Here is a 14,574-nt window from a genome sequence, read left to right as displayed (position 1 = left end):
AAACTCAAGGCCCGGGGGCCAAATCAGGCCCTTGGTGGATTTAATTTCGGCCCGCAGGATAATGTTTAATTACTACTAGACCTGCCCGCCGGTATATTGCACGAACACCTTCACTCAACCCTGAGGGTTTCCTCAGCTCAGAGCCTGAACCCAAAAATTGATGAACTTGCACCCAAGATGAGATGCCAAGTATCGGCTTGAACTAGCATCACAGAGCAGCACACTGAGTTCAAAAGGATGTTTCCTTCTGCACTTTTTTTCTTGAGACAACAGGGCATGTTTGTTTTTTTCTTTGAGGGAAATAGTTTTTTTTGAAGCTGTTGTTGGGCTGTGGAAAAATGTAATCATAAGAAATGACTCCATAAAAGCTGCAGATAGAGCCATAAGAAATCAATGCAACTGATTATTTCATGTTTAATGTTTTTATAGGTAATAATTTAAGCCTTGTTAGTTCCAGGTTTAATATGTGCAATAAGTTCATTTCAATAAGTTCATTGCAATAAGCGTTGAACCATTCCGGCCCTCGACTAGTACCGATTTGTTTTTATTTCGGCCCACTGTATTTGAGTTTGACACCCCTGCCCTAGTTGATTTAACTGCATTTAAATAAAAAGGTCAATGATTGCCTTTCTAATGAGAGCATGACAAATGATTCCAGCGATGATTTAACAACATAATTAGTTTATTCACAGACAAATGTTGACATTTTGCAACACACAGTAGCTGTTACTGAGTGAAACCGGGTCAGGCAGGTTACAATAACACATGGGATACTGGACGACGATAAGTAGTTAAGTCTTTGGTTTGACCAACAAACAAAAAAAGACAACGGCCTAGACTTCGCAACCCTGCATTCTAAGGCACTTGCATTTTTATGTTAAAAACAGTTGCTGTGCGATCGACAGTATGTTACAGTACAAGACAGGAGACATTATAGTGATTTATGTAAGACACTTTAGAGCAAACAAAAACACAGCGAGGTATTCCATCTATAATTATATAACTTGAGATGATTGACAGGCGTTCACAGATCAGCTAAATTAAAGTTACATAAAGATAATTCCCTCTTAAAAAGGCTGTCAACAGGTCTTTTCCCTGAGTGTCAGCCCAGCCACAATCTGAATGCATGATGCAGTGCCATATAAACATTGTACCAAAAATATTTAAGACTGAATGGCAGTGAATGGTTCCCTAAACAGGAGTCATTAAATGTTAAAAAAATTCATATTGAATTATGATCGTTTTGATATCCAGTAATGTCTGCGTTTCTATATAAGTGTTTTTAATTTGGCTGCTGACTGACTCCATGCATTCTGATTTGTTCTGGCTCGGCTGAAGAATGGAAAACAATCTCAGGAAACAAGAGCTATCTGACAATCACATGCGGAAATTAAAAACATCCTTCAAGATTCACATAAACGTCAGGGAAGGAAAGAAAGCACTTCATGGAAACTGAGTGTTAAGGACAAATTGGTAAAACTTAAGAGAACACAGATGTGATGCGACCTCTGAACACACACTGATCTGCAGTCAGTGGTTGCATGACAGCTGTGGAGGGACTGCTCGTCGGATGAGAAATGGTAATGTTCTCCGTTTAGAAGGCACTTGGTCAGTTTGTTGCTTTCTACATGTGCTCGGGGTGGTTCTGCAAACAGCTTATGAACTCTGTGACGGGATGGCCCTGATAGCAGATCTGATACACGGCATTGAACAGGGGGAACCTGGGAGGAAGGAGGAGGAACGGTGAATTCAAACATCATGCTGGACTGAGTGTTTTCCACCCAGTTGTGAGATTGTGTGTGCTGCAGCTTCACTTACTTGTCGACGAGGTCTTTGTGCTTGAGGATCAGGTAAACCTCCGCTGCCGTGGCCGGGCCCTGCAGCTTCTGACCGTTCAGCATCTCCTTCTCCAGCTCCTCGATGGTCTGACACAAACATGGAGAGCATGCAGAATGTGAACTCTTGTTAAATAGACAACTAAGAACTATATTACATTTTTTATAAAAATATATCAAATGATCTATATAGTATGTGGAAGACAGTTAACATACTTAACTATAGACTAACATTTTTTATTTCATTCAGTATTATATACAAAAATAATCTCCAAGATATCACCACACACTGGCTGTCTGTGACAACATTCCATGGCAAAGCAGCCAATCTCTGGGAAGCAAGATCCAAAAACACATCGGCAATGTTCCGCTTATTAAAAACACACTACATAAGAGAATGAAACAAAGAGGTAACTTTAAGTTATTAGAGTTATTATTGTCCCTTAATGACATAAATCTTATATTTTTGAAAGAGTCATGCCAGTTTAAGTGAGGAACTTCACAATAAAAGTGTCTTCAAAACCTAAGACATTTTCCTTTAACTTATTTAGTGCCTGGCCAATAAGGGAACAAGGTTTGTCAGTCATTTATTCATATTGTATTAAGGCAAGGCAAGTTTATTTATATAGCACCTTTCAACACAAGGCGATTCAAAGTGCTTTATAAAAATAAGTAAAATAACTTTAACTTGAGTTAATTTTACTGAGCTTGAGAAGTACAAGGTCATATATACAATAATGCAGAAGAAGACTAATTCACTCTAATTGCTATTGAGAAGCAGTAACCATTACATGTTTAAGATATGTTAAAGCTGCATTTCATACAGTATGTTACGTTGTCTTTCAGGGATCAGGGAATCCACACAGACAGTTATCACTATACACAAACATTACTAGCAACAAATCAACAGTAGTCCTCAGCTTTGGCTGCCGGATATCACATTCCTTAAAACCTAAATGTCCTTTTCTCAATAATGTAATAAGTGTTTGAAAATCAGCACTCACCTTCCCAGTCTTTACGAATGCCTCAGCCACCTTGCGGTTGCGGCCCCCGTAGCAGGTGGTGATGAGGTCGGCCACGCCACAGCTCTCTAGGAAGGTGGCGGAGGACACGGGGCCCGCAGTGCAGAAGATCCGGGCGAAGGCGATCATCTCCATCAGACCCAACCGGATCACTGCTGCCTTCGTGTTGTCCCCGAAACCCAGACCGTCACAGAAACCGGCTCCGACCGCAACGATGTTCTGAGGACCAGAGAAAGTGTTAGGAAAGAGATGGAGACACACCTAGATACAATGGACAGGATACAGTAACAGCATTCACATATTGTGTAATCAATTAAAGAACTTTCTATTTGTATCCTGAGCAATAACCATCAGTTCCTATAAGTGTTTTGGAAGTATATACATTCCACAATTAAAACGTTGCCATAGTCCAATATTAAAGGTGGGGTAGGTACGTTTGAGAAACCGGCTTGAGATACAGTTTGTGTTATATTCCATGGAATGCTCTTAACATCCCGATAGCAATGAATATCTAAAGTGCTTTGACAAAAAATCCATAAAAGAAATTTCATCTGTGGAAGCCGTAGTACTGTAAAAAGCATGACCAATCATTTTAGCCGGCCCAGCTAAAATAACTGGATGGCCTACCTGCCTGTCAGCCTTCCATCTGTGCACAAACTTATCTCGTGCCCTCATTGGTCATGTGCGCGTTCATGTGTGTTGGAGGAGGGGCTCTGTAAGGAAGTGGCAGATTTTTTCCGGCTGTGTATTTTAAAATTCTAGCACACTCGAGCTGGTTTCTCCAAAATTACCTACCTCACCATTAAAGTCTTAAACTTAAAAATGTTCATAAAAAAAAACAGACAAGAGCATAATTTTAAAGAAGCTGAAATTAAAGTATTTTTGGGCATTTCTGGCCAAAATGTGATTAACAAATTCACCAAAATCATTTCTGATCATTTTTCTGTTGAGCTTCAATATATTAATCCACTATGTAAAAATCTGTGAATACAATACATCTATTTAGGAGTTAAGGAAAAACACTATCTTTCAAACATTTACAAAACAAATTGAAACCAGTTTTTATGTGTGAGCTTTGTACGTGTGTTTAACATTTGACGATTACACATTCACACATGGATTGATCTGTTAATTGAGAATATTGAGACAAATGTATCTCCATAGTTCTGTAATAAACCACCTTCAGGGCTCCGCAGATCTCCACCACGTCGGACTCCTCCACCACCGTGACCCTGAAGTTGCTGGTCTGCATGAGCTCCTTCAGGAGGGCCCCGTGGTTCTTGTTCTTACACCCTGGAAGCAGAAAGAAGCACCTGCTTATCTTTTGGCATTTCTCCAAGTTGACCATTTAAAATGAGTACTTTTATTAGCAATCATGATTCAAACAGTGACTCTGCATATTTTAGAGTACAGCTGTAATGCTCCATTACATTACACTGATCCGATATTAATCCTTCCACACACACACACACACTCAAAAGAAATCCCATTAACCATGGGGTCATGCGGTGCATTCAGACGTGTAGGAAAGAAATGTGTAACTAAGGCAGCCCTCTGTCATTTACACAACAACTACAGAGCAGAATAAACTTTCACCCTCATGCTGACGGAGCAGAAACACAGAGCACCTCCTGCTTCATTATTAGAATATAAATCTTGATTAAAGTGCAACTTCGTCCCAACAACCCTTTAATAAGCAATTGAAAAACAATAGGTCAGAGTGAGAAATAAAGGCCATGTAATCACACTCACCAATGGTGGTCTCACAGAACTTCTCATCAGCCACCTCATTAGCGATGTTGGCGCCCATCAGCACGCTCATGTTGATGCCCAGCTTCTCCTGGATCACATCGGAGATGAGTTTGAGTCCATCAGGCCCCTCGTCTACACCCTGGAGGACAAAACACACAAGCAGCGTATTTACATTGAGCCATAGCACACTGTGATCTGGGTTAAAGGTCACGCTGCACAACTGGTTAGGGCAGTCTGACAGAAAGCTGGTTCGCATAGGTTTGGTACATTTCACATTTACATTTGTTCAGAGGATCTACAAGCACACATTAAATAGCAATACTATATCCGGTTCAATTGAAACCATACACTGTAATCTTTCAACGCATTTACAGATCATTAGCTAGATATAATAGTAATTTAGGAAAGTAGTCGAAGAAACATTATCATGCGGGATATTTACTGATCAATCATGCTTAATGACGAGTTTAAATGTATATTTTTCTATTCATTTCTTAGAAATCTGTTTTCCCTTTAAACCTTATGTTTGCACACAGTCCACATTGTCGACTAACATTTTCAAAAGTTACTTTTCCACATTCGTTATCTCACAACAGGACACAATTGTGTATGGATTTGATAAATGAATAGATTTATTTAGCAAATTAATAATTTGCGCTTTTTATTATCTGCTTAAGTGCTTAGTTAATATCTGCAACCCTAATCAAAAAACATGAAGAAGCATCACATCAACATTCAGAGACAAATGGATAAGAATTCAAAGAGCAAAGTCGAACCTTGATAAGTGACATGCCCAGAGCATCGGTCTTTATCTTCCCCTTTATGGAGTCGCACACTTTTGCGACAAACTGGTGCGGGATCACAAACACCAAAATGTCTGCATCACAGGACGCATCCACCAGGTCTGGGACGGCCAGCTGAGGAGGAAGAGGAGCGTGAGGAGGATGTTCAAATGTGATGCACCCTACATAAGAGCTGGTGCAACAAAGAAAGAATATATGGTTTAATGGTGAAAAACAAACTGTCCTTACCACATTAGCTGGCAGCTTGTGACCAGGAAGGTACTTCACATTTTCATGGTCAGTGTTGATTATCTCAGTCAGTTTGCGCCCATTCACCGTCTCCTCGAACACCCACATCTTCACTGTGGTGTCAAAATTTGAATTCTGAGCAGCATTGGCACCCACTATCTTGGCAATGGCAGAACCCCTGTATTGTTAATAGGTACAGGTTATTAGTTGATCTACATAAGAAAGCATGTCACATTGCATTTAAAATCACTGTTAATTAACAAAACAAGGAAACAGCGAGTGTGGAATCCCACATCTAGTGATTTTGCATTTTATGTCTTAATGTCAGAGTTCAAAGACTTGTTAATATAATAAGATTGCTGGTGTGAGCATTAGGTCAATAATATTCATGTGTTCCCTGCTGACTTACTCAGGAGTTGGTGCCCTTTGATCAGGAGCAGAATGACCTGGCAGACTACATTGAAGATAAGCTGAAATGTGTGACCATCTACCCCTCGGTTCATGTGTGGAAACAACCAAGCACCAAACTCCTTTTTAAGAAATCTGTTGATTTTATATTTATACAGTTATTTTACTTAATGGCTAAAACAGGATTTTGAGATATTCTTCTATTAATGTTGGACCAATTAATTTAAATTCAGCATGACAACAACAGCACATAAGGCAAAAATGACCTTTGAAGTGACATTTCTTTCCAACAATAGCTTTAATCTTGAAAAGCATAACAAGTTTTAATCAGATGTTTAAGCAAATGAAAAACAAATGTTTGTTTCGATTAAGCAAAGCTCTATGCCGAGTTTAATATAATCATTAATACATTATTTAATGGCTTACAATTGTGTTTACTACTCTGTGGTTTTAAAGTCTACATGTTTATGTTAAATTACGACACTTATGAATGAGGTTTGGTGAGAACACCATCCACTGTAGTTCTGTGGCACATTGTAGACAGCTAATAATTATATAATGGTTATACAATATCATTAACATACTAATATAGGTACTAAGAAGAGTGAACTCAAATATAGTAAGGTTAACGTTCATATTGCTGAAGCAGTAAGGTAATCGCTAACATGACCGCAGAACCCATTAATCGTGACTCACATGTGGTCAGTTTTATGAACACTCAGCGGGTTTCATAGCAACCGAACCAAGGCTACAATCAGCGTTTACTCAAACTAACTAACTGTCAAATAGCCGTCAAAGGTATACATTAAAACTACCTTTCCCATAGGACATGTTGTTAACGGCTAGTTAACGTTAGCTGGGTGGTTGCCCAGTGATGCTAAGTTGGCTAGCAACGGTTCAAAGGGTTATCAAGCAATATGTGATACGTAAAGATTGCAACGCATTCTAATGTTAGCATTTCAACACGTAAACCGATATTAACACAGCAACTTGCCAGTTTCCAGAGCCAATAATGCAGACTTTCTTCGGAGCTGCCATCGTGGAGAGGTAAACCGATGAATAGGGGTTGAGTCGACACAGACTGTGGACCTGCAGTGTGGTTATGCAACACGCTGAGCAGCAGCATCTTATTGGCCTTCCGGGGGGAGACTCTGCACCGCCCTTTAAAACCAGGGCAAGTCCGGTCATTCATTCATCCACAGCCTCTGGGCTCAAAGTAAGGCGGGCAAAAGTGAAGTCTGCAGGCATTCCACGTTGTATGACCCAAGACCTCTGGTTAATGATGTGATAAGTATGTGTGCAAACAGTCTTTTAAGCAGACAAAGTGGTGGAGGGTTCTGTACTTAATCCTTCTGTCCTACTACTTGATCTAATCCACCTCAATTCAGGTATATTGTGCTGCATGATAGCTTTAGTTCTTTGAAGAATAGTTTGGCAATATAATTATAATAAATAATAGATCAATTTCTTTAGATACTTACTTTAGTGCTTTGGTTTTTTAAGTTAAACTTTGAATGCATGGCTTTGTACTTACTTTTTAAGTATTTCTACTCTGTGGTATTACTTTTTTTACTTGAGTAGAAGTTTCAAGTACTTTTTCAACCACTGTTTGCCAGAAGGTACACCCAGTGGTGGACAGTGGGCTAAATAGGTAGGCCTACTAGTTTGATGTACTTTACTGAAGTAATTCATGAATTGTACTGCTGTACTTCTAATACATTTCACGGGATATACTTTTGTAATAGTATTTTTACATTACAGTATTGATACTTTGATTTTGTGTAGGATGAAAACATGATCAAATACTCAAACTGAAGACGGGTTATATGAAACATGATGCATTGCTATAGATTAAACTACCTTATGTTATATATAATATAATGTAGAAAAAACCTCCATCCCCACCAAATTAAAATGCTGATGAATACTGAGAAAAGTTTTTCATATAGGGCTTTTGATTCTAGTCCTCTCCCTGCTTCCAACACAGTCAAAAATATAGCCGGTGTGAGGGAAACTTCTGAGGCAATTGGAAACAGGACATTACATTACTTTGCATTTAGCTGACGCTTTTATCCAAAGCGACTTACAATAAGTGCGTTCGACCAACAAAATACAAACTTGAAGAAAACAGAATCATATAAGTACATCAGGTTTCATAGAGCTAAAACATTTCAAGTGCTACTCAACTGGCTTTAGATAAGCCAGTCCTTTATTAGTATATAAGTGCTTTGTTAATAGCTCTATCGACAGGACCTAGAGAGGCACGTGGAGAGCTGGAACTTTGATGGCAAACACTGATGGTTTATTTGGAGCTTCGGCCGGAGAATGCACATGACATGTCATGAGCCACGAGTTGACACAGGTTGAGATGCCAAATCAATTCTGAATAACTCTTCTGTAGTTCGAGGTTTTCACTAGTTCGGAGTGTAATAATCAACATTCTTCATCAGCGAGACTAAACAAATATGGGCCCTGAATCTAACTAGAGCTGTCGTCCATAGAAAAGAATGTGCGCCAGGGAACCTAGGTTCCAGAAAAGAAGGGCCTCTAGATGTCCCTGAACAATAAACTATCTCATGTCAGCTTGTGCTCGCTCATAAACTGGCAACAACAATGGGCCCAAGCTGCCCCTGCTTAAGAGAGATAGCAGCAATTCCCAAGGCCGCCAGGGGTGTCAAACTCAAATACACAGTGGGCCAAAATAAAAAAAATCTGTACAAGTCGAGGGCCGGACTGGTTAAATTTGTATTGCAAAACGTATTGAAATGAACTTATTGCACATGGAACTGACAAAGCTTAAATGATTGCCTATAAAAAATCAGTTGCATTAATTTCTTATGGCTCTATCTGCAGCTTTTCCGGAGTCATTTCTTATGATTACATTTTTCCACAGCCCAACAACAGCTTCAAAAAACAATTCCCCTCAAAGAAAAAACCAAACATGCCCTGTTGTCTCAAGAAAGAAAGTGCAGAAGGAAACATCCATTGAAAGTCAGTTTGCCGCTCTGTGATGCTAGTTCAAGCCAGATACTTGGCATCTCATTTGGGTGCAAGTTCATCAATGTTTGGGGTCAGGCTCTGAGCTGAGGAAATCCTCAGGGTTGAGTGAAGGTGTGCGTGCAATATACCGGCGGGCCAGGTCTAATAGTAATTAGAAATTATTCTGCAGGCCGAAATTAAATCAACCAAGGGCCTGATTTGGCCCCCGTAGACCTATGCCATGGGAAAAGAGACAGTGAAAGGAGAAAAGTATGAACTGTGTCAGTGGTTGAATATAAACAAATGATTCCCTAACAGCCGGCACATTAAAAATCATGAGAGCGATCGAAAGTGCACTGTCTGAGGAATTATTTGGTCTGGAGGACTCAAACAAAAGGGGAACTTGTTGCATAAGAGTTGGAAGAAAAGGCAAGCAGGAAGAAACAAAACTCCAGATTCAGCAGTCTGGTTTCCACAAGCAAAATCCTGCATATTTAGTGGAAGTGGGCTTACAGCCTTAGACACATCAAGTAATTCACTCTCATAAGGCAACAGTCGCTATGCCATGGGAATATCTTAAAATGTTAAGTATTTGTTCTGGAAAAATATAAGTTTTGAAAGCAAAGGGATCATCAGGGTTATTATAATTCAACCTGAAATTGTCAAAAGTCAATGTCATGGTGGCGATAGAAGAAGTCAGAGAACCACCAAAGTATTCAGGGATATTGTCTGGAAATCATGAAATTCTTTGGGTAGAGTTGGGTAAAAAGTGAATATGATATTACAGTTGTGACACAAGTGTTATAGCGACCACATTTCCCAGAGCTATGACTCTAGCCATGCTGCAAATGATAAATAAGTGGAAATCTGTATGATATCCCCTAAAATTAAAGATATTTCTAGGAGAATTAGTCATATAAACGATCACACGGAACACCCTAAAGTGAATAAAAGAAACGTAACGTTAGCATTTTATCTTTAATATAACTGCCTCAAGTCCATTGTTTATTTTTACAACACCAGACTGAAATATTAAATTCATACCACAAGATAAAAAATGGAGGCAAACTATAAAACAAAACCTAAAAGAAGTACAGCCTGTGGACTTATACTGAGATGCATGACCTCAAGCAGCAGACGCTAGAAATCAACCACTCAACACAGAAGAAGCCGCTGTTGCAACACAAACAAAAAAGGAGTAATACTTATATATTTGATAAACATACTTTTGATAATCAAGCCTACAATCATATGTAAAGAAAAAGAGACACACAGCTAGTCTATATTAAATAAATACAACAAGTACAATATTTCATAGATCAGACTAATACAATGATATTATTATCCAGTATTTACAATATAGTTAATGGCATGGTTGTGCTTAATAATTACACCAAACCGCTAAACATTTCCAATTTCCTGTTAAGAATAACATTGAGCTCAATGGGAATGAGTGTATGTTGATTAACGGCAACAGAATGTTGTCTGACCTTTGTAAACAGAGTCAGAATAAAGACAGATTTAAACATGCAACAACATGTTTACAGCCCATCTGATATACAGTGGTTTGAATAGCAATTCCTATTTTTCCGCTTCTGAATCAGGCAACTTTGTTCACACACACACACACACACACACACACACACACACACACACACACACACACACACACACACACACACACACACACACACACACACGCACACACACACGCACACACACACGCACACGCACACGCACACACATGATTATGTTGTCAGTTTAAGACCCATACTGTACAATGCTACGTGCAAAGTAGAGCCCTAAAAGATAGCAAAACACATTCAACATATATATACTCAGTACTTGTATCTTGCCATGTGACAAACAGCATCTATGTGTAAAACTCATAGACTGTATATAAAAATGTCCGACACTCCCTTAAATCAATGTCTGTTTTGCACTTTAGCCAGGAAATATTTTTACAGTGATTGTCATTTAATGGAAATTTGAAGGCAGATCTTTCAGTTTGTAGCACCACATGGAGAAGAGCTTCTTAGACATTTGTTCATAATATGGTTTGTGTACTTTTATTTTGTATCTGAATACACACCCATCTCTTTTTCATGTTAAATGTCCTGTTTTAGCTAAATTGTTTTAAAGCAGAAGTTCAACATTTTGGGAATGAAGCGCCTGATGAAATGATTGATACCACTCTCACAGTCAGGAGCCAGTTAGCTTAGCTTAGCAAAAAAACTTGACAACAGGTGAAAACAGCTGGTTCTACCATCTTATTAAAGGGTAAAAGAAAATGTGTTTTACTGAATTTGTAAAGAAATGTATTAAATTTTATTAATTTTTTAGCTTAAGAAGTGCTGTAGGCAGATGTCTTTGTGCTAAGCTAGCCAGGTACTGGCAAACAAGTCGCATCAATCTTCTCATCAAACTCTAAGCAAAAAAGCAATTAAGCATATTTCCCAAATATTCCTTATCTAGTTTAGTACACTATGACATGGGTTTTGTTGCTAAAGCTTTATTTGACCAGGTATAACCATTAGCTTATGGTGGCTAAGTTAGCAGACTAAGATACCGCTGCATCACACTACATGCTAACATTTTCTTTTATCTTGTAATGGTCCCCACATTTTTTCACAACAGACATTTTGACTTGTCATTGGGGGTAAAACCGAGCTGTTATTATTATCAAAGTATTAATAATGGCTCTGTTCTGTTCAAGTGCCACATTAGGCCATGACAGTTTGATAGCGAGCCGACTCGCACATACAGTAACAAGATGCTGAAACTGAAGCAGCTTAATGGAAATCACCCATCATTCATTTAATTATTTTTATCTTTTATTTTTCCTAATGTGACAAAATGTCTTTTGATAAAAAGACATATGACTGCTGCTCAGCTATGGTTGTGTGGGCTCACTTTAAGGCCAGATTTATTGTTTTTTCAACCAGTTCTGCTCATTTCTAAACATGGAAACAACCTTTTTTATTATGAATTAGCTTGGCTTGTAAATTCTTAAAGGCGCTGCTGTCACACCCTGCAAGATGAGGTAGTACAGTATAGCTACTGGCAAAACACTCAGATGTTAACAAGGGAAGACGTCGGTTATAAGATGAGGATGGGTGACAGGAATATAAAAATGGAAAGTTGGTTGGAGAGTCTAGAACAAAAGCGATAATTGAACATTTGAAGGTAAAAAGTGAAAAGAATGTGAAGCCCTCACATGCAAATCCCATAAAAACTGAAATAATAACATTTTGTGAGGGAAAACAAACCTGTCACATCTAATATTTCACAAAAGTCCTTCAAATCCACAAACAGCGCCACACAGCTGGGATTTCTAATGATTCACTGAACACATATGAGCTCAGTTCATGCCCCCATGTACTGTATCTGTTACTATGTCTTGAGAAGCTGTTTACAGATGACCATGCAACATGTTCGATCTCTGCTTTCTGCTGTCCTGCTGTCTCTGTGGCTCCTCCTCTCTTCAGCCACATTCAGCCTTTATCCCCTTCATAAACAAACCAGGCACAGTTAAGACACTTCCCTCCGTTTGATCCTGCAGTCTGGAAAACTGCAACAAACAAAGTCCAACAAAACCGCTCCGAGACGAGAGTGCAGGGGCTCCGCCTAATGAAAGTTACTGACGTGACACTTGACGTCGTCTAAGCTCAGCACCGTCCCCTGGTCGTTGTTGTTGTTGTTGTTGTGCTTGTGCTTCTTATCAGAGCAGCGACACAACTTGTACTTTATCACCTGCAAGGGTCAAAAACAGAGCAGGTCACCTACAGTATTTTGGGGCTCAACAAAGGTTGTAGGAAAAGAAAGATATGACAAATGCTGAGGTAATTGATCAACAATGCACATTGAAAGGTTTCTCATTTTTTGTTAACCTTTCAATTATATACATTGCAAAAAAACTTTTTAATTGTAGTTTCAAAATGAAATTATGAAAAAGGCCTTTTCCACTTCCATTGAGTATTTGATGTTTCCTTTGTTCATTTTCAGAATTGTAACCCTTTAAATGCCAATTTCTTTCATATCAAAAAGCTCTAAAACTAGTAGAATCTGCTCATAAATTACAACCACATGTACTTTTATTTGCTCCCTGAAAGCTGCTATAACACAGAGCAAATATATGACCTTTGTGTCCAGTAGCTACAGCTCTGCATCTAGTAAATACTAACATGCATCAGGATATATTTAAATGTAATATATTTCCTGAAGAAGCCTCACCTCATAAAGGTAGTCAAATATCTCCAGAATAGTGAGTATGCTTGCTCCGATGAAAAGTCCCATCTGACCGCCGATATCACCTGGAATAACAGGATGCAAGCGGATAAAGAACATCCTCTACATCAACATCAGAAAGAGAATCTGTCTTCAGTGTATAAAGAAACAAATGTACCTAACAGTCCGGCCACTTCATAAGCTTTCTTCTGTTCAATGGTTTCATAGTTGAGGGCTTCAAAAAAGATGTCCAAAACCATAATATTCTCTCTGTGAAGAAAAGCAAAAAAAAGGGTTATACTTAAGAGCATTGTTTGCATTTCACACACAAAATGCAGATTGTTGATGCTCACTTAATGTACTGCTCAGATTTGTTGTATTTCTTTGCCAGATATTTAGCGGAGGCCTTGCTTGGGATCTTGACGAAGGACAGCTCTTTGTTGTATCTGGTCATGTTGCACGGCGTCTCACACACACAGAAGTCGTTGTCTCTCTCCACCAGGAAGTCTGAAGAGAAATAAAAACCAGAGCTCAGTTTGACCTTTTGAACAGACCTCCCTATTTACTGTAATAAGCACTTCATTATCAGATGTACTTTTGTTAACAATGACATCACCAGCAAAAGAAAGTCTAACCAGGGACAGGGGTTGCAAATGAGCCCTGGCTAGAAACCTGCAGCACATTTTGTCGAGTTTGTAATTGTAAAATGCTAAATGTCATGGGATGTGTGTGTGTTTTTGTATTGGTTCCTTAAAAGATTCACATTAAACGTGGACAAAGCCTTTTTCTTACCGAGAGCTGGGTCAGCACATTCTTTGTACAGCTCGGGGGTGCAGTAGGGAGCGTCGCCTGCAGCCAAACGAAAAAAAACCACATTAGTGATATTTCCTTTCTTTGAAGTACATGCAGTATTTTTGTATTATTATTAAGCAGGTTCCTACCAGGCATGTGCACCATGCGGCAGTTGCAGTTGTCCACCAGGTATCGTGTCTCACAGTCGATGCGACAGGCTGTGATGCTGTAACTGTCGAAGAAGTCTGAATCCATCGCAGACACTTTACAATCTCCCCAGGGAGGGGGGAGGTATATCAGCTGCAAGAAACACACACACACACACACACACACACACACACACACACACACACACACACACACACACACACACACACACACACACACACACACACACACACACACACACACACACACACACACACACACACACACACACACACACACACACACACAAACACACACACACACACACACACACACACACACACACACACACACACACACACACACACACACACTTTATAT

At 39.2% G+C, this 14,574-nt stretch overlaps 2 protein-coding genes across 2 annotated transcripts in view; both read right to left on the bottom strand.

The window, feature by feature from the left end:
• Window positions 1–664: 664 nt before the first annotated feature.
• LOC307035058 (glycerol-3-phosphate dehydrogenase [NAD(+)], cytoplasmic) lies at window positions 665–7,201 on the bottom strand. The gene is made up of 8 exons (XM_079674026.1): window positions 7,043–7,201; window positions 5,641–5,818; window positions 5,386–5,526; window positions 4,610–4,748; window positions 4,038–4,150; window positions 2,840–3,076; window positions 1,819–1,925; window positions 665–1,721 (listed from the first exon to the last, which is right to left on the bottom strand). Exons 1-8 carry the CDS (start codon window positions 7,084–7,086, stop codon window positions 1,625–1,627), a joined length of 1,056 nt encoding a protein of 351 aa, XP_079530152.1. The 5' UTR covers window positions 7,087–7,201; the 3' UTR covers window positions 665–1,624.
• Window positions 7,202–10,694: 3,493 nt separating this feature from the next.
• LOC307035054 (acid-sensing ion channel 1-like) overlaps window positions 10,695–14,574 on the bottom strand; it is a 49,104-nt gene continuing 45,224 nt past the window's right edge. Inside the window, exons 5-10 of the mRNA XM_079674019.1 lie at window positions 14,196–14,346; window positions 14,047–14,103; window positions 13,608–13,761; window positions 13,433–13,524; window positions 13,261–13,340; window positions 10,695–12,780 (exon numbers count right to left, since the gene is read on the bottom strand). Of these exons, the coding sequence (XP_079530145.1) occupies window positions 12,655–12,780; window positions 13,261–13,340; window positions 13,433–13,524; window positions 13,608–13,761; window positions 14,047–14,103; window positions 14,196–14,346 (660 nt within the window). The 3' untranslated portion in view covers window positions 10,695–12,654. The remainder of the gene's footprint in view (window positions 12,781–13,260; window positions 13,341–13,432; window positions 13,525–13,607; window positions 13,762–14,046; window positions 14,104–14,195; window positions 14,347–14,574) is intronic.

This window comes from Notothenia rossii (genome assembly GCF_949606895.1).
Source record: "Notothenia rossii genome assembly, chromosome: 4".
NCBI lineage: Eukaryota > Metazoa > Chordata > Actinopteri > Perciformes > Nototheniidae > Notothenia > Notothenia rossii.
The sequence above is the reverse complement of the archived record's forward strand: the minus strand, read 5'-3'. Positions and strand labels throughout refer to the sequence as shown.